Source organism: Cupressus sempervirens, chromosome 10, assembly GCF_028749045.1.
Source record: "Cupressus sempervirens isolate cs-2001-9-10 chromosome 10, ASM2874904v1, whole genome shotgun sequence".
Lineage (NCBI taxonomy): Eukaryota > Viridiplantae > Streptophyta > Pinopsida > Cupressales > Cupressaceae > Cupressus > Cupressus sempervirens.
The window spans coordinates 557,787,727-557,815,261 of record NC_143127.1 but is presented as its reverse complement, the minus strand read 5'-3'; the positions used below and the strand labels follow the sequence as shown (position 1 = coordinate 557,815,261).

Below are 27,535 nucleotides of genomic sequence, written 5' to 3'. Positions count from 1 at the left end.
GAAAAGCATGTCTGATTTTCCCGAGTTATAGATGGGAACATTGATGGATTGAAGCACATGTACCTCAGACTTATTTCTAAACTTTATCAAACCCTAGTCATCCCTCTAATAGGCACTAGGCTCCAAAGAAGACCGGCAAACAGACTGATTTAGCTGCTCCTTTGCAGCCTACCCCATAAGGTACTCAAAAATTGACAATGTACAGTTGTAGATGTACATCAATCTGAATCTTCAATGCTGATATCTTCCTCTAATTGATCGCCAACCCAAAAGACACTTACAGCTTTAGAATTTGCAATGTGCTAATGTTTCACAAACCGGAATTATTCCACCAAAACACACTTCTGATTAGGGTGAGCCCTTGTGTCTCATTGAGACCAGGGATACTCAGGGGTTTATATCCTCTAGTCAGGTTGCAGCAGTAATAAACAGAAATTTTCATCACATAATGAGCTGTAAATGAGCCCTCAGGGTGTTGTATAACACCTTTTAAAGAGATCAATGAATCTCCACCCTTGACAGTCCACCTCTTAATCTACACTCCAAAATAAAAACCTAAAGTATTCACAAATGAAACTCCATGAAGTTGCGTGCCCACTTTGGCTTTTGTCACTGGATCTTATAAATCACTTACATACATGAAAGAGGAAATAAATCAAATCCCCTGGCTAGGCATAACTTAAACTTGCCCAAAAAGATGTGCCAAACTTTTAAAAACTTAAGGGCCCGTTTGGTTGCTGGAATAGAGTGGAATAGGAAGAGAAAATTAGAATATGTTCTATATTCGCTGTTTGGTATGCTCAATCAGAATTGGGAATAGGAAGACATATTCCAATTTTGCCCCCAAAATGAGCATATGTCTATGCCAAAAAATAGATGGAATTAGAATAGCCATTCATATTCCCAATCTGTTTTTTTATTAAAAAAATAGAATTTAATTCCAGTCCTATTCCATTTTTCTCTTCTAATTTTCAATTCCTATGCCAGCAACCAAACGGGCCCTAAGTTCACTCAAGTTGCATCAGAAGACCTCAACTTAAAATTAGAATTTAGAATAAGCCTAGGACTTCATCCTAGGTAAACCAAGGAAAGGACCCCACATCAAGTAATGAAAGACAAGCAACTAAGAATCTGGATTCGCCTGGTATGTGGCCCATAATTGACCCTAATCATCAATGAACCCAAAAGAGAGCTACAGTTTTTTATTTTTTATTTTTTTGGGCAGGTGGGGACCTCTTTAAACTAAAATCAACATTTAAACCCTAACTCAAACCACTACAAAGTATTGAGTTCAGTTCATTAAAATTTTAAGTTCTCATTTTGGCAATCCAGCTTCAAATCTTATTAAGCTTATTTGGAGATTAAAGTTCACATTCTCCAAATGACATCTAAGTCAAAAAATGATGATTTACTAAGTATAACGCATCATTGCCACTAATACTTGCAATCAAAATTTTATCATAAATGAGACTTTTAATTTTAACATTCTTATTATTCTTCTGCAGCTATATATATTACGTACAAAGTTCTTCTTAGAATGAGTTAAACTAGACTACGTAATCCTTTATCCACTTACTTTATAAAAATTGATGGGCTGCACCAGAAAAGGTAGAGCATTTTCTTTTTGTGCAACCAAACTTGCAGCTCCTATCACTTAAGTCAGCTATAAAAAGCAAGGGGCATCAAAGAATTGGGTTGTAAATACTAAGGTTATTGGCTAGGATGTGTTGCTCAGCTTGCCATTATCAACTACAAAAAGCAAAGGGCATATAAACACTAAGAGTGCTGACTTTTATTTTTGCAAGGCTTGTCATTGTCATTTTGGAGGATCTTGAGGCACCTATACAAAATACCTTACTACAAAAAGCAAGTGGCGTCAAAGAATTGGGATGTGAACACTAAGGGTGTTGACTTGGATGTATTTGTCGCATGGCTTGCCATTGTCACTTTAGAGGATGTTGGGGTTTGTATTCAAAACGTATATAGTGGGAGAGGCGCTCTAGTTGCTAATGGGTCAAATAAACAAGTGATTGGTTTCATCCTCTAAACAAAGAGCAAGATGGAGATTATTGATTGTTGTATTGATTTGACATATATGATATATGTCTTCAATTATCTTTCTTACCATCAATTATGTTTTCAATTCTGTATATATTGTTTGCAAAGTATGGATATTTTCAATAGTTTTTACTTGACTGTATTTTGCATAATTTTACTCCGCCATATCTGACACAAGGAAAAAATTGCAACACCAACAAACACGAACACACCAAAAACAGTACCCAAAAACATAGGTGGGATATGGAAGCATCCAAGTCTAGATAGTCTAGCATACACTGTTAACCATAGTAAAAATATATTAACACAATAATAAGACAGAAAACTATGTCATGCAAGTTTAAAATAAAGCACATAAAACTAAAAGATGTCAAACCCTAAACCACTGCCGATTTTGAAGAGGCTGGGAAAAGTTTTTTCAACTTAGACCATTTTTTGGCAATTTGACCTAATTGTGACAAGCATGGATATGTTCTCAGATGAACTGGCTTGCTGATCCTAGCCAGCACAAGAAACTTGACAGGTGTTGAGTGCCCGTGATAAACCAGTTTAACATAATAGATTAGCTACAGATTGACCTTAGGTTCACCCGAGATGCATCCAAGAGTAAAGTGAAGGGCAAACTTGATCAATACCCTGAAGCAGCAGTACTCATATCTGTAGCATTGAAGAATCTGTGTATGCTAGAGGCAATTTTCCATCAATTTGCAGAAGCCAATTGCCCCACAATTAACTTAAGATACCGTAACACACTCTACTACATCTGCTGCCCAGTCAAATCAATGACTCTATGCAGACAAATCTTCCCATATCATATCTCTAATACAATGGCAAAGAACACTCTTCAAACATCAAGGAACATGCCTTGCAGATTTCCAATACAGCTGCAACAACCCTAACATGAACTAGCTCAAGGTATACAGTGCAAAGCATAAGTGAGTCCCAGCATTGATTAGGTTCATCTGTAATCCTCAAACTGGTACCTAGTGGTTGAAATTGTCTGCATCGTAGCATCTAAAAGAGATTTAAGATCTTCAGTATGTACCTCTCTTGCCCAAAGATGGTAAACCATCAACTTGCGAAATCTACAATTCCAAGATTTTATGTAGCAGCCCCATATCCTTAATATTGAACTCAATGGCTAAATCCTCCATGCACCTACCTTACCCAAGGAAGGCAATTCCATCAACCAGCAAAACCTTCGATTCCAAGAATCAATGTAGCAGCCCACATCCTTAGTATGAGTTAATCCTCCAATTCCAAGAATTAATGTAGCAACCCATATCCTTAATATTAGAAATTAAAACTCATTGGTTTCTGTTCCACACACTGTATAAGTTTCTTAGAATTCAAGAAAAAAATAAAATCATTTCAGATAACCACCAAGAGAACCAGATCTGATTTATTAAATGACAAAATCGAGATTAGAATTTATCAGTGCCCCTTAAAAATTACAACTTTTGCCAATCATAATAGTGGTGCCTCCTTCAGGCCGCACGAGGCCTTCAATCTACAAATGAGTGCCGTGCCCAAGTATTTCAAATCTTTTAGGCTGATCAATGTATAGTTCCTCTACAATCAAAATATGCAAAAGACTACTTTTAAATATATCTGATGCAAACTCCATGTGAAACAAGTAGCAAAAGACACAATGTTCTAAAGAGGGTATAATATGCAACCACAGCAAGAGTTTCATTTTAGTCAACTCCTCTTTTCGAGAGTACCCAATGCCACAGACTTGACCTGGTAATTTCTATACTTCCATCTGTAACATACTTGATTCTGAACAATCCTCTAGAAACAATGACCAAATCCCTCAAATATTGATACAATCTCCTAGACAGTCTTCTAGCTAATGAAGTTACACTATGTGCCTTGGCAGCAAACCAATCAACTAATCACTAGAAAATAATCTCTGCAACAATAAAATACATAAGAGAGAAAGATAACCAAGATAGAAACTCCTTCGGTGGATGGCTAACATTAATTGATGATTTGGACTACCTAGTATTCTACTCTATGACATACGAAATGAGAAAGCTTCTTTCTGAACTTCAAGACAGTGTGACCTCCCCTTGTTGAATAGAGTCGATAAAATCCAGATTTGAGTGCTAATCTCATGTCAGTACGATAGGTTTCTTGAGCTCTTCCATTGCTGTAGTCAACCCAAGGAATATCAATTTCAAAACATGTAGACTCAAAAAGCCCTCTCTTGATTGCTATGCTCCACAAATATATCATCCTACACCCTACAAAGTTGACTTGCTACACCCCAACAAGGATGTCTTTCATACTCAAAGGCTCCATTTTTGTCCTCTTAAAGACATGCACAGACATTAAGAGGACAATGATAGAAGGGATCCATCTGACTCCATTCCTATGAAGACCTACTCAAGCATTTTGTACTTCAATCTGGTGTACTGGCACCTATTCAAGATATTAACCACTCAAGATACATGAGTATATCATTGTCGTAGATCATGGACAGAGCCAGTACTATGGTGGTCATGTTCCTTCTCTAAACTAATTCATTTCACTGCACAGTAACAGGACACTGATAACTCCCTCTTTATTCCAAACTCTTTCAAATAATAATTAAACTCTTCGAAGAAGTAACCTCCATTGTCTGAACAAACTAATTTGATCACGCATAGTTGCATTTCCACCAAAGCCCTAAATTATTTTAGCTTGCTTAACACTTCATGTTTACTTTTCATAGAGTACAGACAAGACTTTCAAAAAGAATCATTCATTAAGGAGCTATTTATCAAAGGGGTGAAGCCTAGGTCTTAATACATCACAGTGTGCTTGCTTTTGGATCTCCATAAACCATCACTAACAAATATGAAGGTAACTTTGGGCTCCTACTTCAGTGCACATTCCTTGAAAATTCCAACCTGCTCAACTTCTAAATCAAGCAATCCATGCTTGATGTCTTTCAGAAATGGTACCAAGCCATGGTGCAAATGTCCAAATCCCATGTTGTAGATTTCATACCCACAAAACCCAAATCGGTTACGAGAACACCTTGGGCTCAAGTCTGTATGTGCGTCCATATTGGGTGTGTGAACATGCGCACTCAGCACAGTTGTGAAGGGAATCGCACACTTGTGAACCCGTGTGCACCCATAGTATTGGGCACACACCTAAACCATCACTAACAAATATGAAGGTAACTTTGGGCTGCTACTTCAGTGCACATTCCTTGAAAATTCCAACCTGCTCAACTTCTAAATCAAGCAATCCGTGCTTGATGTCTTTCAGAAATGGTACGAAGCCATGATGCAAATGTCCAAATCCCATGTTGTAGATTTCATACCCACAAAACCCAAATCGGGTGCGAGAACACCCTGGGCTCAAGTCTGTATGTGCGTACATATTGGCTGTGTGAACATGCGCACTCAACACAGTTGTGAAGGGAATCGCACACTTGTGAACCCGTATGCACCCATAGTATTGGGCACACACCCAACAAACCCAAGTGAACCAATGACCCAACTTTAAAAAAATGGGCCCAAAGTAAAATTAAAAAACATTTTTTATTATTTTTTCTTCATAACCCTAAAACTGCCCAATATGAGGACTTCAAGTTCAAACACACATACATTTCATTTTTAGCTCTTATTTTACTCCCACAATATTTTTACTCCATCCAAGAATTTGAAGTGAGGTGATTGTATTCAAAGGAAATCAATTGTGGAGTACCAAATAGCTTCAAAAAGCAAATTTAAGTGCTTAAGGTATGCATTTAAACCCTATTCTTTAGTATTTGATGAATGTTTTCAAATTTTTGATGATGCTTTTTTAGTTTGTATAGAAGTTTTTCAAGTATGTTTCTTTTTCATTTAATCTATAGATTGCAACAATGGTTGGTAGTCAAAACTCAGTAGGTGGGGAGGGAAGTGAAAAAATCAATATTGATAAAGGATCTCCTTTATGCATACGTATTGTTGGTTCCCAAAACCACAGATTGGAAATCAATGAGCTTGCCAATTCTCCAACAGGATTCCATTATCAGTTCTAGCCAACGAATGAGAATAACCTTGATTCCCTGCACTTTAGGCTTCACTACACCTAGGCAGGTAAACCTTCACCTCAAACATTGACCTAGTTCAAAGCCTTTATATAGAGAATTTAAACTTTACGAGTTCTCCGGTTGTTAAGGTCCTTGAACTCGATCAAAATAAAATTTGAATGCTGAGTGGTTGAAATGATTGAATGTTTTGTATATGGTTCTTAACAATGGGTTTGATGCTTGTAAGGAGGAAGATATAGATTTTATGACTTCAAATACAAACCCAAATAATAATACTTCAATGATTCAAAAGAACCGTGCCTTCGCATATTCGGGCAATAGAGTCAACCACAATGAAGATTTTCACGTAAAACTTTATAAAATTCTAAGCACTTATACTGTCAACAATTTAATAATCAAGATGCGACAGATCAAATATATATACAATCTTAAATTAGTCCAGATTGAACTTTAACTCCTATAGTACAGAGACAAATCGAACAAAGTTACAGAACTTCAATAATTCAAAAGACCAGTGCCTTTGCTTATTCGGGCAAAAGAGTCAACTACAATGAAGATTTTCACGTAAAACTTTATAAAATTCTACGCACTTATACTGTCAACAATTTAATAATCAAGATGCAACAGATCAAATATATATACAATCTTAAATTAATCCAGATTGAACTTTAACTCCTATGGTATGGAGACAAATCGGACAGAGTTCGAAACTTCAATAATTCAAAAGACCAGTGCCTTCGCTTATTCGGGCAATAGAGTCAACTACTATGAAGATTTTCACGTACAACTTTATAAAATTCTACGCACTTATATTGTCAACAATTTAATAATCAAGATGCAACAAATCAAATATATATGCAATCTTAAATTAGTCCAGATTGAACTTTAACTCCTATGGTAGGGAGACAAACTGGACACAAATACGGAAACAATTCGATAATTCTCTATATCTATGATGATCACATTCAAGATGCTAAATAACCATGTCCACTCATTCGACATTTAAATTCTTTACAAAATTTTAAAATGATTATAAAGGACGAGTCCAAGTGCAATTTAATTCTTTGTGCCTTAAATATAAACAAAAGGTTTTTTTATTTATCATTATTTGAATTTTTATTACAAAGCCATATTTTTGCTCCTTATTCCTCCTTACAAGCAAATGTAACATACATTTTTTTATCAAATGTGTCTTAATGTTTTCTTTCCTATATTTATTTATACATAAATGAAAAGACACTAAACCTTGAGTCAAATAACATGTCTTTTCATAGCCAATAACTAATTAGTTATATCTGGTAATTACATACTATAGAAATGTAATGTACTCTGGATATCATCTTAATTATATTATCGGGCAAACATTGGGGTAATTTAACCTTCCATGCAAATGATGAAAAGACTTAATCACAATGCTGCAAAAATTATTCCATTCAATAAACATTTTCCATTTCTCCATTCTCCTGCTTAGAGATTTTTTTTTTTTTTCCCGTCAATGAATACTTCACTGGGAATGGATATGTTCTGCTGGGCTCGCATAGCATTCTCATCACAGACATTCATGTCTAAGCATGGCGTATTGGTGGGATTTAAAGGATTCAATCCACCTTCAGGCAGTTTTGCTTGAACCTATGAACTCCGGCCTCTTATATCCCTTGTTTTATTATCGTGGGCAAACCACCGTGCGAATTATTTTTGCAGTATGAAACTATATGCAAACCTGCCAGAAGAGGGCCAGAACTTTCCCGTAATTGCTTTGTAGCTTCATTGCCAAGTGGTAAAATGAATGTGACGGGCACGTCTTTGTTCAGATTCTGTTAACTCCTATTTGTTGACTGGGAGTCTGTGGCTTCATTGTCAATTTGTGAAATACAAAGTAATGCCTTGTTTTCAATGCATCATTTCACAAATAAGTAGCATCAGGATATTATGGCAGGAATTGTCCACGATTGGTGCTACATAGTCTACATCTGTGGTGTCTCCCTTCTATACTTAGCGAGAATGGACTGCGCTAAAGAATGATCAATTTGCACTCTGTATGAAAACTACTTAAATCCGTATAGTGCACAGTCTATGATTATCTCCTTTGTTCATGTTGACATTATTTACCATTTCAATTTATTATTCTCCTGTGCTATACCATCCCACAATGTGTATTCCAGGATTGGTACAGTTCTGTAATTCCATGGCAGTATGTGCTAAAGGGCTTCCATCTGGCAGTCTTCTTTCTTCAAACCTCTATTTTCTGTAACAAATTCTCTCAAATCTGAAAGTAATTGTGAAATATCTACAACAGCTAAGCAATCACCATTTATATTTTCATGGTCATACAAAAGAAAGCGTAAACTATGTTCTGCAATCCTCAGGCAATATATATTTGGTGTATGATTGTGGTTTAAGCAAGCATTTTAGACCAGCTCCAAGAATTTTATCATGATGATTTACGATCATGAGATATAGCAGATGGAGCTTTTTGGACTTCAAGAGGCTAAAATGGTAAAGTGCATGAATAGGATATTTTTGTTGACACTGTCGCTTGACATGTAGCTTGAGAAAGAGCTGTCTAGGGGTCTGTCCAAATGATCTATCTGAGCTAAGATTGTAGCCTTAATGGCGGGGTCTGAAACAGTATCAATATCAACATTTCCTTTGTATGTATAATGGTAAAAGACATCGGTTGCCGCTTTAGCAGCCTTTCCTCTCTTTGGCCCAAGGAAGTAGTACAATAAAAAAATGTGCATAAATGGAGCCTCGAATTTGAGCTCCATCACATACCACAAAAGTTTTTACAACTTCTAGTGGTGGAGGGTTTATATGGAAGTATAATCTTTGCAATGTACAATATAACAGCTCCTATTACCGAATGAAACTTCATTTTATTGCTCCTGGGGGTAAAGGGATTAATATGTGTAAGGGCCCAGGTAAGAATGGATCATCTGTTGAACAAATAGCCAGACTTATTAAAGAACAAGAAGATGTTGACAGATTGATTGCAAAAGAGAAACAAAGTGATTATGGTTCAAGGGAAAAAAACAGAGACATTACCCTCTCGATCACTTAAGCCCTCCAAACATCCCTTCTTGACAATTCCCTCTTACAAATGCATGGATTTTTTTGCTTATCTCTGACACACACGGACATTTTTGTGGTCATTTTTTGCAGGCAACATTTATTTCCAGACTCAAACAGCCATTTTGTGGTCATTTTCTGCTCACTCACAACCTTTTTTTGTGATTGTCTTGTTCCTTTAAAGTGTCATTTTCTTGGCCTTCTTTTCTTGCATCTGCTTGCGACTTCCACCTCTAATGTTTTTTTCCTTTCAATATTTCGACTATCATTTTGGTCATTTTTGTTCAAGATCTTTTCCCTACTTCAATGTCTTCTCTCTAATTCTACTCACTGCTAGGGCTTCCTTTTTTTAAGCTATTTTCTATATTTTTCTCAAATGGCTAGCATTCATTACAACTCACCTAGGTTTTCCATTGAATTCAAGTTTTTATTCTAGATTCCTACTGAGATTTTCCAACATATTTTCGGGTTTCTCTTAGAATTTTCAGGGTCTTCTGAAATTATTGCCTTAAGATCTATGCCCAAAAGATTATTTTCCTACCTCCAACTCAATGTAGTACGATACGCATGGCATTTATGCGATTTCACATGCTGAACATTTTCCGACTTGACATTTGTACCACCATCTAGTCTACCTTTGATCTAATTTGTTACCAATGACATCTAGGACAAACATTCCGCTTGAGGGGATTCCAAAATTCAACAGCAGAAACTAAAATACCTAGAATCCACATATGTTAACGATCTTTGAATACAGATGTCTTGACAAAATTGTTTTGGACAAAATTGATGAGTAAATTCTGGAGGCTATTATCCATCAAACTTTTGTCATTGATGATCAACTACTGCAAGTTCCTTCTGGCATAAGAGCTACAGAAATTTGGATGCATCTAAAAGGTCATGTGTTCTTATAGAACATGCTCTTCAAGATGATGAAGGATGGGCAGGTGTACCTGCAGGATCATCTCAATAAAATCAAGGAAATCTGAGATCAGTTAGAAGCAATTGGATGCAAGATGGAAGAGGGCATGGTCATGATCACCCTAAAAAGTCTACCCTCTTCCTATGAGCAGTTTGTTGAGACTCAGAAATACTTCAACTAATCTTTAAGTTTTTTGATCTCTACACAATGCTTTTATATCAAGATTGATGTAAACAACATTTCAGCAATGGTACCAGTTCATTTTCCAAAGAACAAGCCTTCACAACCAAATCTCCATCTTCCCAATCTTCTCGACAAAAATCCTTTGCTCGGACATTAGAAGGCTCGAAGAACATTCAATGCAACTGCTGTCATAAGTATGGTCACATGAAACATGAGTGTCATAAACAATTGGTTGCATAAGCTAACTGGTTCACTGACTAAAGCAAAAGTAGCTGAGCAGACTGAGCAAAGCGAGTCTACCTTTTACGCTTTCATGGCTAACAGAGTTGCAAACCATGTGATATGGCCGGTATATTGATTCAAGTGCATCACGTTACTTCACTCATCGTCGTGATTGGTTCACCAACTTTCAGTTGTTTTCATTGACTATTATTTTTGGAGGCAGGGCAAAGTACACCATTGTCAGAAAAGACAATATAGAAATTCAATCTAGTGGGAGGAAATTGATTTTCCTCAACATGTATTATGTTCTAGAAATGGAACTCGGCCTTCTCTCAGTCGATCAAATTCTAAGATGTTATCCTCGATTACACATGACCCTTAGTTCACATCAGTGTAGTATCATTGATTGAGAGACTCCATCTACTATTGTTTTGAGTCTTGAGGATGATGATCTATTCAAAATTGTCGACTTTGGTGATTCGCAGGAGCTTGCCATGGCAACCAAGTGCTCCTTTGTAAGTACACTCTGGCATCAGCAGTATGGGCACTTGAATGTGCATTATCTTACTCAACTTATTCAGGAAGATTTTGGCATTGAACTGCCAGAGATTCAGGCCCAGAACCTCAAAGTTTACAGAGCATGTCAGACTACGAAGAAACATCAGACTTTCTTTTCAAATAGTGACTCCTGAAGAACTTCTATGGTACTACAACCAATCCATGTTAATCATTGAGGACCCATGGTTGCTCCTTTTGTTATTGGATCTAAGTATTTCTTACTTTGTGTTAATGGTTTCAATGGTTAAATGTGGGTGTGTTTCCTTCATCAAAAATTGAAGGTGTTTGTTTTCTTTCAAAAGTTCAAAGCGTCGGTGGAAAATGAGTCTGATGAACATATTGCTACTCTTACAACTAGCAATGGGGGTAATTTTGTTTTTCCACCATCTCCCATTTCTCTGTACATGGCATAAAGTGCCAATTAACAACACCCTATAACCCTCAGTGAAATGCTGCCATTGAGTAGAAAACCTGCACAATAACATAAATGGCCAGGTCTATTCTTGAACACATAAGTGTTGTTCCATAGAAATTTTTGGCTGAAGCAGTCAATACTAGCGTCCATCTTCTCAACCTCTCTCCTACACATTTGTCAAGGAGAAGACTCTAGAATAGGTTTGGTCAAGAAGTAAGCCTAGAATTAGTCATCTCAAAGTTTTTGGCTCTACTACTTTTGTTTGGATCCGTGATGCTAAGCACTCCGAGTTGGATGCCAAGAGCCAAAAGTGTCTGCTAAACGACTACAATGATAATTATAAGGCCTGTCGTCTTGTTGACATTGAGACACATACTGCCATCGAGATGTCAATTTTGACAAGTAACGAGGTCATTCCAGCTCTCTCCTCTAGTTATGGATTAAACGGATCAGCCTCTCAAGGCTCAAAACTTGGGTGTTTTTTTTCCATTAGGTCCACTTGATGGGAGGGCACCAATTGTTCTAGTCCTTCTCTGGTTCCTTCTCCTACAAGATCACCTAGGCATGCAGCTCAACCACCTAATTTTCCTCAAGATTCATCTAATCTTCTATTTGATGAACCTGATCCTGTAGCACCTCATGCATCTAAGGTTGGCACTTCTGCTCTTAGGGGTACAACTATTTGGAAGAAGAGATAACTTTTTGATTCTTTAAATTTTGCTCTCATGGCCAACATTCAAAGTATATATGAAACTAAAACATATACAGAAGCAAAAGGGAAACCTAAGCGGGAAAAGATATGGAAACTAAGCACCACAATTTACTGAAAAATAGCTTTTGGGTTCAATCAGATCTTCCTCCTAGAAAGGAACTCATTGGATGCAAATGGATCTTTAAGGTCAAATACAAGGTTGATAGCTATTTGGAAAGTACAAGGCTTGTCTTGTTGCCAAGGGTTTTCTCTCGGAGGGAAGGGAATGATTATAAAGAGACCTATGCTCTAACAGCAAAGATGAGAACCATCAAAATAGTTCTAGCCATGACAACTTAATGTGGTTGAAAGGTCCATCATTTGGACGTCAACAGCGTCTTCCCAAAACCTCCTCGACTCAAGGTTGTCAGTGAAGAACACAAAGAACTCAGACTGATGAAAGCACTTTTTGGTGTAAAACAGGCTCCTTGTGCATGATACATGAAAGTGATAAGTAACTCACAGATCAGGGTTTCCAAAGGAGTCCTTCTGACTCAAATTTGTATGTCAAGATTATTAGTGGTGAAATCATTCTTTTGGTTATACATGTTGATGATCTGATAACCATTGGCAATTCAGCATCTTTAATTTGGTGAATCAAACAGAATTTACGCCAGTCTTTTGACATGGCTACTTTTGACATGGCTAAACCTTGGGCTTCGGCACTACTGCCTGCGTGTTGAGGTTTGGCAGCACTTTCACGGCATCTTTATCTCTCAGTCCAAATATGTCACCTCTTTGCTTGATAGATTTTGAATGCTGGACTGCAGACCTGCATCTACACTGATGGAGAAAGGCCTGAAGTTATCAGCCAAATTTGGTTCTCCAGTTGAGAATGAATTTGTACTCAAGCAATAAGTGGGTTGTTTAATCTCACTGCCACTAGAAATCTCTCAGCTATAGAGTGAGTTACATTTCCCACTTCATGATAGCTTTTACTTCTAATCATCGGGCTGCAACAAAGTATATCTTGTGCTATACCAAGGGCACTTTAGAATTTGGTATCCTGTATCAACAAGCCAAAGATCCTAGTCTCATTGGTTACACAAATTTGAATTGGGGAGGCTCTATTGATGACCAACAAGTACACTTCTGAGTATGTCTCCAGTTTGGGCATAGGTGCTATCACTTGGTCCAGTAAGAAGCTACTAGTTGTATCGCTTTCCTCAACAAAGTTTGAATATCAAAGAAGAGTCAAAGCAACTTGTGAACCAGTTTGGCTTCGAACGGAGCTCTTGAACTCAACAAAAATCCAACTTCCATAAGAAAACCAAGCATATTGATCTTCTTTGTCACTTTATCCCCCAACAGCTCTAGAAGACAGATCCATCAATTTGTAGCATGTTCCTTCAGCGGACCAGATCGCACATATTCTCACCAAGTCCCCACTTACAGATAAGTTTGTAAGTCTAGGGGGTTCCTTGGTGTAGGGGACAGATTGACCATTAAGGGAGGGTATTAGAATAATATCTCTGTACATATCTTTCTATTTTTGTAGAAGGTTCAATATTGTAAATCTGGTACAGATAAGAATATTTCTAATCCTTACAATTGTTTCATTATGGAAACGTCATCTTTATAAACTATAAATCAATGGTTTGTTCATGTATTAATTTATCCAAAATTTTACCAATTACCTGTGTAATAGCTCCACCATCATGGATTGGTGGACCAATATCAAACATCGACCATTCATCAATCTTACTGTTACTAGCACAGCGAGCCCTCGTTTTCTTAGACCTCTAATTGTTCAAGGAAAAGGAAAGATTCAACCGTCTGATTTCAGATTTTGAGAGATGCTATAGAGGAGATCAGACCCGCTAATGTTGTGTAAGTAGTCACTAATTCAGACTGGGTGTCTAAAATTAGTTGGATTAATGGTGGAGGGTGCCTATAAGCTCGATTCTTGGACCCCATGATGTGTGCATTGAACAATACCTTGAAAGACATTGGAAGAATTGGATAAAGAAAATGGTGATAGAGACTAGAGATGTGCAAATGTTTACTTACAATCATCATACTTTCCTTTTTTTGTTTAGGATGTTTTCTACAAAGGAATTCTTCAAGCCCATGGAGATTAGATATGCTAGCTACTTCATTTTGTGAGAAAGGATGCTTGAGGTCCAAAAGGGTCTATAATCCATGGTGGTCAATGTTGATTGGGGTAGATGGCATGAGTCAAACAAATCAGAGGGAAGAAGTGTAAAGCAAAGATTTTTTTATGATAACTAGTGGTCCACAGCGAGGTAAGAAAACTGGTATTGCTGATATTATTAAAAAAAATCTAATTTTGGCATTTTTTTTGGTATTATTTAAGAATTAAGAATTTTTAAAGTTTAAGATGTTTCTAACTTGGTTGAACTTGTAGCTACATTTGCTCCTTCATTGGGTCTATTGTGTGGGTCATTGGATATATTGATACCAACTCCCCTATCTTTGGAGAGTCTTAGTCGTCCTTTGATAGCATGCTTGGGCAAATCAAGCAAGTTATTCATAGCAGAGACCTTATTTTGGGATTTTATGAGAAACATCTTAGATCGAATGTGACATGATGGCGGAACTTATAAACACCTTGCTTCATATAGCAGTCTATGCTCTTAATCCCAAATGATGTGCATCGAAACCTGGGGAGTGGCTCCATTTAGTGATAAAGAGGTGATTCTCAAATCTCAAGCTTTCAATCTAAATTTTAAATAGAAAAGTAGATCTGTTATGATTGTCTTTTCATTATTTAAGATATTTTTTGTATTCAACTTACATGAAGGATGGCTTCTTTAAAGCCCTTGCAAAAATGTACAATGAAGGTGATGCTATAAAACTTTGCAGTCGGTGGCTAGCATTCATCAATCTTTGTGTTCCAACCTTTCGCAAACCACAGACGATGACAAATAGAGCTACAATAGCTCAAAATGACCTCTCAATCAGTTACTGTCTCCAAACATCCCTTCTTTCCTATACCTTCTATGGAGGATAGCGATGAAGAACCACAAGTCCCCACCCGCAAGAGAGGTCCATTGGAGAGGGATTTCAAAATAGAGGCAAGGGATGTTGTTGATGAAAAATTGCATTTTACCTCTGTGCCAATGGTATTCCATTCAACTTGGTGAGATCACCATGTTGGAGGAACATGGTCTTAACAATAGATAAGGCACCTCTAAGTTTCACAAGTATTGGATATAAAAAGGTATCAACCACCTTATTGCAAAAAGAGGGGAAATCTTTAGAGGCGCAACTAAAACCAATTAGAGAATCTTGAATTCAAACATGTGTTCTAATGTTTTTGATGCACAGAGGGAGAGATGGCAAACACCATCCATTGATCAGCATTATGTGGTGTCCCTCAAGGACGCAATGTTTTTGAGGGCAATTGACTCTATAGATATGGTGGGTAATGAAAATGTTGACCAAGTAATTATTGATAATGCAAAGGTTTGCAAGGCTGCAGGTGCTTTGGTATGAGCACATCTATTGAACATTGTGCCTTGTATACTCGCTCAATTTGGTGATGTGACACCCAAATAGAGTGGGTGGATGAAATATACCAGTAGGCTAAGGAGATCCAAATGTTTATGACATGTCATAAGTAGTTTCTAGAATTTTTTCAATATTGAAATTATTCAAGCACAATTTTAAAATTTAATTTATTTAGTTTCATTTATGTCATGTTTTACATAATTAAATTTAAAAATTTGCATTGTTTTCATATTTTAAATGTGTTATAATTTACTATTAACATGTTCCTAGGTTGTTCGGACTCAGTTTGCATCTCACACAATTGTTCTAAGACAACATGTTGAAGATGAAAGAGGCATTAGACCAGATGGTTATTAGCAACCAATGGGGTATCCGAAAGCAATCAAATTCAAAGAGGGCCCAAAAGGTCAAGGCATTGTTCTTGATTCTTGGATGAGTTAATATTTTGTCAATAATAATGATAAATAGCAAGAACTAAAAGAACAAAATAAGAAAAAAGACACAACATTTATCCTAGGAAAACCCTTGATACCTCATCACATTACACTAATCAACAATTTAAATATATTGAAATGAGAGACTCTTCATATTACACCTAAAGATCTCTTCAATTTCCAAAAACAAGACTCTTCATGTTTTCAAACGCATGACTCTTCACATGACACGTCTTTTTCAAATGACATTATCTCAATTATTATCACAAATATCTTCTCCACAATATAGAGGTATTTTCTCAATAGCAAAATCAGAGATAAAGATTTCTATCGCAGCTACAATCTTCAACACTCCCTCTTAGCACAAGAGAGATCTTTAATATGGCAGGCACACATAGCTGCAACCAAACAAGTGTAAGATAAATTCTCAGCACATGGATTCTCATTAAAACATGTTATCTCAACATAACATGATACACCATATAAGCACAAAAAATTAAAGTCATGGAGTCACATACATGACTTTAATCATGCCTACTTGCAGAGGGTGGTCCAGCATACCTACTTGCGGAGGGTAAAACAAGGCTTCCACCTCAGACTTCTCCCAAAGAAAAATGCATTTCCATCATGCCTAATCGCAAAGGGTGGAACAAGAGCTTTCACTTCAGACTTCTCCCAAAGAAGAATGCATTTCCACCATGCCTACTCGTAGAGGATGGAACAAGGGATTTACCTCAAACTTCTCTCACGGAGAAGAACTCATTAACTGCATATGCAAGAATGGCTGAGATTGTCTCTCAATGGAGACTAACTCTCAATAGGGACAACTTTGATCACAAAAATTAGATAGTTGATTCCACTTGCTTTATTGTCACATAAGCTTACAAAGGGTCAGACATCTCCCTTTGTCACGTATCCTCCCTCTAAAGCTGAATCTACTTCCTATGAATTTTTTGTATCAACTCAGTCCAATGACTACATGCAACATCCTCATGTTCATGAAGCTCTTGTCATTGCATTGATGCATCCTTCAATGAAGAGAGATTAATAATAATTAATAAAACCAATCTATCATTAAGATATATATAACTCAGTCCCATGAATACATGCAACATCCTCATGTTCATGAAGCTCTCGTCATTGCATTGATGCATCCTTCAATGAAGAGAGATTAATAATAATTAATAAAACCAATCTATCATTAAGATATATATATATATATATATACATATATATATATATATATATATACATATATATATATATATACATATATATATATATATATACATACATATATATATATATATATACATACATATATATATATATATATACATACATATATATATATATATATATATATATATATATATATATATATCAATGCTACAAACATACACTATTCCCAGTGATATAGAAATTCAAGATCAATATTCAAAGATATAATCATAGAATACTTATCTCTAATCTCAACACACGCACATATCATAGAACTTGCTAAAAAGAATGTGGCAATATCAACCAAATCTCCAAGTTCTATCTTTGGCATAGTCATGAAGCCATCTAGGATAACCATTGTTTTGGGCATTGAAGGAGCAACATGTATTAGCTGTTGAGACTGCTTGAAAGCTAATTCCTCCAATCTTTGGACCTCAATATATAATTGAGGAGTGCGTAGCCTTGCAAGATTCAGTACTAATGCCTCAGCCATGTTAAGCCCACTAGCTGACACAAAGAGCATGACATTTGGATACAATAGAGTTCATAGGTACTTGTTGATCAAAAACACTAGCACAACTATTTTGTAGCTCTATTTGGAATTGGAACATCTACTAGAGCAGATTTCCATCCAACTACTCCAATAGCAAACACCCGCACTTAGTGTTGTACCTAGACCTGAACCAACAAAAATATTTAGACCAAGTGAAGAAGTTCTTCCTTGGTCTGACCTTCCAACTGCTCATTGTCCTTGCCAAATTGAACTTGAGTAAGATGATTGAATAGCTTGCCTCTCTTCAACTACAAGAGAAGGAAAGTTTCTCTCAAAATCTTTTTTTAATGTTACTTGCAACTCCTCCCCGAACAGGAGCCATTGTAATGCTTTTTAACTCATTTCCTGATTTCTAGGCCTCATCCTTTGTCTTTCTATTGGATATTATAGATCAAGAACGTCTTAACTCACCTTCAAACCTCACATCCAATCCAAAACTCAATTACTTTTGTGATGAGTCAGGTATTTCACAGCCAACGTTCTGATCATTCTCATCTATCCCAAAGGACTTTTCTTTTTCACATGCTTGTCTCTGACTATCTCGATTCACATTCAACAAAATCAAAACAAAAGATAAACTATGACAAAGACTAGCATAAGCATGTGCATTTCAAAAGAGTTCCTTAAAGATTCACACGCTCACTACCCACACTATTATTACTAAGGACTCTTCCAAAAGACAAATGAGAGGGATTGCCTTATTGATCCCAAATTATGAAAAAATTCAGTCACCACAAGTTTCTCCAAAAAAACATAACTGAACTGGCCTTGTTTTTCTTCCCATAGCAACCATCCCTCGCAATATTTGCATGCTTCCCGTAACGAGCCCCAATGCAATGACATTGGAATCATCAATCTAAAAATGTATCTTCACGTTTGGTGAAGTTCAGATTCAATGGCGATTTGATGCCAAGAACAATTATTTTCCAAGAACATCCAAAAATCTTGCTTGACCCGAAGGCATTGGTGATGTGGTCGGAGAAGACGAAGATCCCTCTAATGGCAGCAAAGGTGAGACCGTAGTTGCCCATGAGATGAAGAATGCATTGGACTCATTGAACATCCTTTCAATCTGATCCATTTATTACCAATCACCTAAAGCGCCCATTCATAAACCTCTGATCATTACAAAACACACTGATACAAAAAAGATGAAAGACCACCGCCATACAAATCAACCAAGGAAGTTGACAACTCATAAAAATAATATATTAAGAGTATAAGAAAAAGCACACCTCATAAGTACGAAGCACACAATCCACGAAGGCTCAAAGAATAAGATGCCACATTGTCAATACTTAAAGAACAACACAATGGAGAACACGAATAGAAAACATGGAACTCAAATATGAAATTAGCAGGCATAATAACAAAAGTGACAAAAATAGAGGAGGAACATACAAATAGAAGACCAAGATACTTTATAATATCAGAGAAAAAAAGACTACAACAAATACTGAAGAAGCACAACAAGAGCAACTAAACAAAGTTGTCGAATGGCAAAGACGAGAGAACTCAATATGAGATGGGAACAAAAATTGCAGGAATGATCATCAAAACGATAAGATTTATCACACAGTTACACTTGATTTTCAATATTTACAAATTGCCTACAAGATAACACGAATTAAAGAACAAGAGAGTCTCCTTTATTGTTGTCATCTAACCTGGCTCTAATACCATGTTAATGTTTTGCCTAGAATAATGATAAACAACAATAAATAAAAGAAAAAAAATAAGAAAAAGACACAAGACATTTACCCTGGGAAACCATTCAACTTGAAGGGAAAAACCCAACCAAACCAGAAAAATATCTCTTTTATTAAAAATAAATGATCAAGTTCAAGTGCAATGTTTTCACTTGATACCTCATCATATTACCTAATCAACCACATATATAAATTGAAATGAGAGACTCTCTGTATTACACCCAAAGGTCTCTTCAATATCCAAAAACAAGACTCTTCATGTTTCTAAATGCATGACTCTTCGCATAACATGTCTTTTTCATATGACATTATCTCGAATATTATAATGAATATCTCCTCCACAATATAGAGGTATTTTCTCAATAGGAAAATTAGAGATAAAGATCTCTATCGCAGCTACAATCCTCAACAAGATGATGATTGGTGAGTTCATGGGGAATATGTATTAGAACTCACTGAACCTATCCTGTTTATGCTCTGTATATTAATACTACTGAACCATGCTTGGGGGATATCTATAATAGCATGAACATGACGTTGGAGAAAATAAAAGTGGTATATACAAAGGAGAGAGAATGATCCTTAACTTTTACAAGAGGGTGGAAGCCATTGTTATACATCATTGGAACAAGATGACCACACCATTGCACCTTCTTGTACATGCCCTATGCACCTCCTTGTTCATGCCCTATCTCCCAAGTACTATAGCTCACAAGTACGTATCCCAAGTAAAATGCCACCAATTAGAGATTTTGAAGCTACTAATGAGTACAAGAGAACATTTAGTAGACTCTTCACAATCCTAGAGGTGGATTCAATTGTTAGAAAAATTTTGGATTATTGGACTCGGGAAAAATACTTACCTCTTGTGTTGTCAAAGAACAATGCAAAATGGATGTTATTACATTGGTGTTCCTCCATGATCAAGTTCATATGTACCTGCAACCTCTTGCCATCAACATCCTCTCACAATTTTCTTCTTTTCTTTTTGCCACTTGTATTGTAGAATTTAACACTTATCATTCTTAAATTTATCTTGCATCTTTAATGTTTTACTTTGCTTATTTTCTCTCCAAGTTCTAAGCTCTTCTGTTGTTGAAGGGAATGCGAGTGCATACTCCTTTATCCACTCAATGAAGCATAACTGGTTGGTTGCAAAAAACGCAAGAGACTTGGTTTATATTCATACCATTTTGCACCTTTTGTCACGTAAGAATCCCGAATAGAAGGAGAGGGGATTGAAGCTTTGGGATGCCACGCACGAGACTGCTAACTTGGATGCAACCACTCAAGATCTTGCTAAAGCCACTAAGGTTGATGTGGATGATGATGATGACATACCACATGGTGCATCTAGTGCGAGTGGAACCACTTCATCTTCTAATGATGATGATCATCTTCAAATTGCAATCGCTGAAAATCACATACATGATTATTGATGAACAATAAACATTGAATCGTGTTTTATGCACTACATTTACATTTTGTAATTTAGTAATTCAATGAATGAATTTCATTAGAATCGTGAACACGGACATATATGATATCACTTATATGGCTTATTTGAATATTTCTCAACTATCAATTGGCATTTAATATTTATCTTTGGCATTTGCCATTTATCAATGATCAAGTATAATATTATGACATGATTTAGATTTACAATTACATATATTTCTTTTTTTGTATATGTTACATATATGCACATGTAACCATATGCACCCCCCCCACCCCCCCCCCCCCCCCCCCCCCCACCCAAAAGAAAAAGGAAAAAAATTCACGAACCCATATATCGTCTTCTTGTACTTGCACTTGTCCCTTAATGTGAACTGACACCTTAGAAAAAACTATTGAAGTGCATTTGGTGCATTGAAGTTATGTGACAGTCAAATACAACTTACCTAAGGATCATGCAAATACAATTGTGCCAACTTTTGGTGTAAAGGAAGTTTGAGTTACAAAAATTAGTGTGAAAAAATGGGGCATGGTATACATCCTAAAAGCGTTCTCTCTTGACATGATGATTATTGTCGAGGAAATTTGAGAAGTTGCATCGATTACCTAAATATTTTGTGGGATATTGTAAGAGAAAGGGAGAGTTGAATTATATGAACGAGAGAGCAAGAACTAGTGTGTAGACAACCAAGTTACTATGCTCAAATTTCTATTATATACAATCAAAGTTACAATGTATGTTAAAATTATAACTTAGAATATATAATTTGGATTTAAAAATTATAACGAAGGTCCAAAAGCAGATAACTTATTAGACTTTGGTGTAATTCTTCTTTCAAACTTGCAATTGTCTCCCTTTGCTTAGGGCCTTTGAAATGTTTTGAATTTCTACCCATGTTAAGGGTTTTTGTCCACTAGCTTGACAAGAGAAATTAAGGATTCCCATCCTCTAAATTCAGTCCAAGAGGGGTTTCATCGTTAGGCTATGAATATTGATTCATAATTCACAAGGAGTGATTATTAAATACAAAACATATTAAAACAATGATATCATTATACTTTGCTTGGTCTTCTTAAAATGCCTTTTTCCCTCTAGAGTCCCAACTATTTACATGTCTCTTATTAATTATAATTTCTGATTATTATTATTTTCTCAGTAATAATAAGTTTTATTAGATTACTGAAAAATTAAAACTTCAAAAGAGTTTCTACATTCACACCAAAAAAAGCCCTCCCACTCATCAAACCAACACCATCAAATAATTCAAGTTTGTTCCCCTATAAACCCCTACTAAAAACCCTAACCGCACCCCAATACTTACATCAATTAGCTACCATTATTGGTTCATTATACTTTTGCAAACATTACTACGCACTAATTATAGTTGACAAAGTTTCCACACAAAGCAATGCAAACCAAACATTGCTAAAAACTAGAACAAAGGCACTCTCGCTGTGTTGGTTGTCATTCACGAGCTTACTCGCCTATCATTTTCATCAGTATCACCTTCCACCTTTATTGACATCTCATCATCCGCTACCACTACACCCTCCAGAACACCTTCTCGACTAGCTTGGCAATCTACACAATCCATGTCTCCAACCCAACGCCCATTGGTTTCCTTTTTGGTGCCCTTTGTCTCCTAAAAACTTTTGCAATGTTTAGAATTTCAATTTGCTTTAAACATTCAATTTCTTCATCCAATTCTTTAATGGCCAAAATATAGAAAATCCCTACCCAACCCTTTCTTGCCTCCTTGAATCTGCTATGTTGTTTCCATTACTCAATCACCAGACAAAGAGTGTGTACTTTGTAATCATTTTTATGTGGACTAGGTCATCCAAAAAACGCATTTCAACCCCTGGTCGTGCCCTTGTAAGCAAGGGTTCTGAAACCCTAAGAAAAATATTGGAACAAGTGCAATCATTTCCACTATACAAGCATGGAATGGGTTTTGTTGTTTCCTTTGTCGCAAGGTGATTGAAGTCTCCATTATCATCGCTCACCCACGTTCCCAACACCAAACATTGTGATCATAGAAAGGAAAATGTTGGAATGTTGTGTGATTTTGGAGATAAATCCCACACAAATTCTTATTATTCCATCCCATTTGTTGGCTCTTCGATTAGAGAACCTCATTAAATGCCCATGTACATTCTAGTCTGTCAACCTATCAACCACCTTGACACCTTATTTCAAAAACATTAGTGCATCTAATTTTATTAAATGCATCATTTAAGTATCTAAAATCTTTAATTGCCACTTTATCTTCTTCAAGTTTGATCACCCAATTTGATAGAATGTCAGCCTCCTTGTTACACTGTCATCTAATATGTGTAACCTTAAAATCTTCAAGTGAAAGAAGGTCTCCAACAATTATGTCTATGTAATTATGTCATGCTTACATACTGCCTCTTGAAATTGTATTCACAATAGTTTGTGAATTACCTTTAACATGAAGTTTTTTAATACCAAGCTCCTTTGCTACTCTAACTGCTAACAATGTTGCTTCAACTTCTACAACATTGTTGCTCCCTTTAACCAACCTCTTCCACCCACATGCAATCACATTACCATTCCAGTCTTTGATTATTACTCCTGCACCTGAGGAACCTAGATTTACCCACCCTCCCCCATTCACGAGCTATAATTTCTCATTGTTATTTTACTTAATTCTTTCTCAAAGTACTTCAATGATTAATTTTTTCTATTTTTTAATTTTATTTTTATTAATTTACTTTATATCTTCCTCATATGTCTTTATGTGTAACATTTCTTGGTGTTAATCTTATTTTAATTTCAAGATGAGGAAATTACAAATTTTGACCATCCTACCTAGATGGAGCATTTTTAAATATGGTTTTTATATAATGGTCAAATGCAAGATTACTAGAGAACTAAAAAGATGAAGAGATAAGTTATCTATAGAATAAAAACATTGAAATACAACCTAAGTTGGCCTTAGTGAGACATAATTTGTACCTTTCAAAAAGTGGGTTCAAATCTCATTGGGAGTAAGGTATGTATGTTAGGATGCAGGGTAGTCTCATATTGCTGTCACCATATGTAGATGCAAAAATAGATACCGATATAGTAGACTATAATAGATAGCAATATAGTAGACAATAAAAGCTCCTTTCATGTTTTTTCCATTAAAACTATGGAAACTTGTTTCTATCTACATACTTCGATTTTTTTTTATTGTATTCACCCTCCGTGTTCTCAGTTTTGCAAGCAATCCTTGGCTAATACGGTTGCCATCGCAAGCGGCAATGAAATGACAAACATGCGAGCAATTCATATTTTTGGCAAATAAAAATTGGGGGAAACAAGGTGACTGCTACTTCAAAAGCAATGTCAAGTTTATCAAATCATAATAAACTAAAGCAGACGAGAGAAACAAAGCTTGTTCTCTGTTTGAATGACCAAGTCCATAATAGAACCTTAAAAAAAGAGGAAAAGAGTTGGGGCATTCCGCAAACATGCAGCACAACTGAAGAAGGCTACCTCAAATGGCTGAGCACGGCGGCAGGCGTGTAACCGGGTTTCCAGAACTGAGGATCCGCCCACAATGCGAGCGGCAGATAAACATCGAAAAGCACAACTGCCCTGAATTCTCCATCCCTGGGCTTCGAAATCCCGACCACCAAACCCTTCACCTGTACGAGCCTCCTGCTCACCAGCGCCTGCAGCTCATACACTATACTCCTGTCCCCCTTCACCGACCCCAATCTCCTCCTCTTCGTCCCTGAGCATTTACTCTTCCTACCAGTACTCTCCCCACACGCCACAGTCTCCGCGGCGGACCCAAGATTAGGGCTTTCGCCCTCGTGACGGATCCCGTCATCCGAAGATGCATTGAGAAGAAGCTTCACCCCGGCCTCTGTGCGAAGGCAAAGATCAGCACCCTCCCCGTCGAAAAAGCATTCAGAGCCCGTCAAATCGGGACATGTCTCGTTGACGGCAAGAGTAGCATGGAGGAACCCACATAGCTTGTACTGCTGCTGCTCCCTCTTCTGCGTCAGAGCTGGTGACAGCCGCTTCCGTCCTCTCTGTCTCCGCATGGCGCTCCAAGTTTTGAATGATGTTGATTGTTACGCCCTCAGTCCTTTCTGGTCCTTCTTGACGCCCTCGTAAGCAGAAATTTGTAGAAAATGGAATTGGAATTGGATGGCCTCGACCCCTGTAGAGTCACCGAGCACCTCTCTTTTCCTCCATTCTTTCGTTTCCCATCGCTCATCCTTCCTCCTCCTCCCCTCTGCCCTTCCGTATACATGCGGATTTTGTGAATTTTTAAATTTCTATGAAATTTTTTTTTTTTTTTGGTACAAAACTCCTGTTTTTACTCCGCTGCGTTTTAGGCTCAAATCTAATCAAATCTGTGACTAGGAAACTTGGGGCGAAAGAGATGTGTTTATCGAAACTGAAGTCAAAGGTTAAAAGAGTTAGTTAATTAGTAGTTACTTCCGTTGTGTGGACAGTGGAATGATAGCGATTTCTCATTCATTGTAGTTCCACCTCGTTATTTGTTTGTTTGGTTTGACGTGGACGCGAATAGAACGAGGCATATATAACTTCGCTTCAACTAGATGACGTTGGCTATATGACTTAGAATATTACCTAAATTTGAGGGAATATAAAGTGAAATTTTAGAAATACTAGTAATTTAGTAGTTAGTTAGATTCTAGAGTTTAATTGGTCAGTCACAAATAATTGGTTCTTTGGTTTAATGTGTTTATTTGTTCTTCTACAAAAGTAGGTAATTCTTCCAATTGAATCTTCTTCTAATTAGATAATTATTTCAATTCAATTTCCTTTTACATGAGAGATGATATAAAATGGGTATATTTAGTATTGAAATTGGCAAAGAATATGTTTTATTAATCATGAATAGTCATATTTGGTATTGGAAGTGACAAAGAATTGCCCACATGAATAATTATATTTAGTAATTGAATTGTCAAAGAACATGTTCACTTGGTATTCATGAAGTGTAAAAGTCAAATCATCATTCTTTTATTCAAATTAAATAACGAAATTTAAATTGTGATGGATAGAGGCATAAAAAAAATTTAGTTACATGAATTTTTAAAAATTGTATTAAGAAAATTTAAAGTCTTAGACTTTAAAAAGTTTTACTAGTTTTAAATTATTATTTTTAAATAATATTAAAAAAAATAATCTTTTTTTTTTAAATTTGAAGTAGATATTTTTTACAAATCAAGACTTTAGTTTGAAGATGATATACAGTATAATTTTATAAGTTGTGTGCATCCTAGGATTCTATGGTTGTGTTGTACAAACTTGGTTAAAATCTCTTGTTACTATGATAAAAAAGACTTGGATGAATTTATTTTTACTTTCTTGTGTGTACTAATTTTATTATTATTATTATTTCTATCTAAGTAAAATATAGTCCATGCTAGTGTATGTATTATTTCTTGCAGGCTAACTAATCAAATATGCAACTTGGGATTAGGCATATTTGATTTTTTTAATCAAATTAAATCAATTTTGAGAATAATAATTTACATTAATTTATGAAACAACGTAAAGATTAGGGTTTGGAGTAAACCTAATGATAATATTAAAAAATGGTGATCTTTGCATAACTCCTGAAATATGTGAACAATCAGAAAGTCTAAAAACCACATTTCAAAAACTAAATATGTAATCAATGAACCCTTGCGACCAAATAACCCATTTGCCATTCTTTTAACACTTAAAGAGAAGGAACAAACGAATCCAAACTCCATCACAATTCAAGAAGCGGTAAAATCGATTATGCTTGCCTCAATAGACTGGAACGATAACAAGCGATTTTTTCCAAACCAAATACTCAAATCCAAAGGTCGCAACAAAGCAAGGAGATAATGAATGGATTCCAATGACTCGAAAAAAGAAATGCCTTATTAATGTGGCAATTAGATCCCAAGAGTCAATCCCATGGTCCAACAAAATTTTTGACCTTATTAGGAATCCAATAGGGTACTCACAACCAAATCAACATCTCAACCCTAACCCTAGATACACTCATATCAAGAGAAACACCTACATACCCCCTCATCGCAAATCTTTGTTCCCCTATTCAAAACCCTCCATGGTCTTTAAGCAACCCAAGCCTCATTTTAACAACCTACCTTCCAAGCGTGACATCTCTAAATTCAACAACCCAGATACTAAGGGAGATATTAAATATAGCCAAAACCCTGAGAATATTATCATTATTAGTAATAAAATAAGTGAAGAGAGATGGGCGGAATGTCAAGAATAGGGACTTTTTGCATTCTGGAATGGTCGAATCTCAAAAATGATAGAATGACTTGAAAAATTCTGCAAAGATTAGGTAAGTATATCCTTAGTCTCCAATGAGCTATTTTACATTCACTGCAAGAATAAATATATTAGAGAGCATTTTTTATCGATCTCCTTTTGTCTTTTCTTGGGTTACTTTGTTAAAAAAATTAAGTGGGA

The 27,535-nt window shown here is 36.2% G+C and overlaps 1 protein-coding gene across 1 annotated transcript in view; it reads right to left on the bottom strand.

Annotated features, from left to right (window-relative positions):
• Positions 1–25,448, bottom strand: part of LOC149535108 (SNF2 domain-containing protein / helicase domain-containing protein / F-box family protein) — a 74,818-nt gene extending 49,370 nt beyond the window's left edge. The window contains exon 1 of the mRNA XM_089807634.1: positions 24,569–25,448. Within this exon, the coding sequence (XP_089663760.1) occupies positions 24,569–25,125 (557 nt within the window). The 5' untranslated portion in view covers positions 25,126–25,448. The remainder of the gene's footprint in view (positions 1–24,568) is intronic.
• Between the last annotated feature and the right edge of the window lie 2,087 nt (positions 25,449–27,535).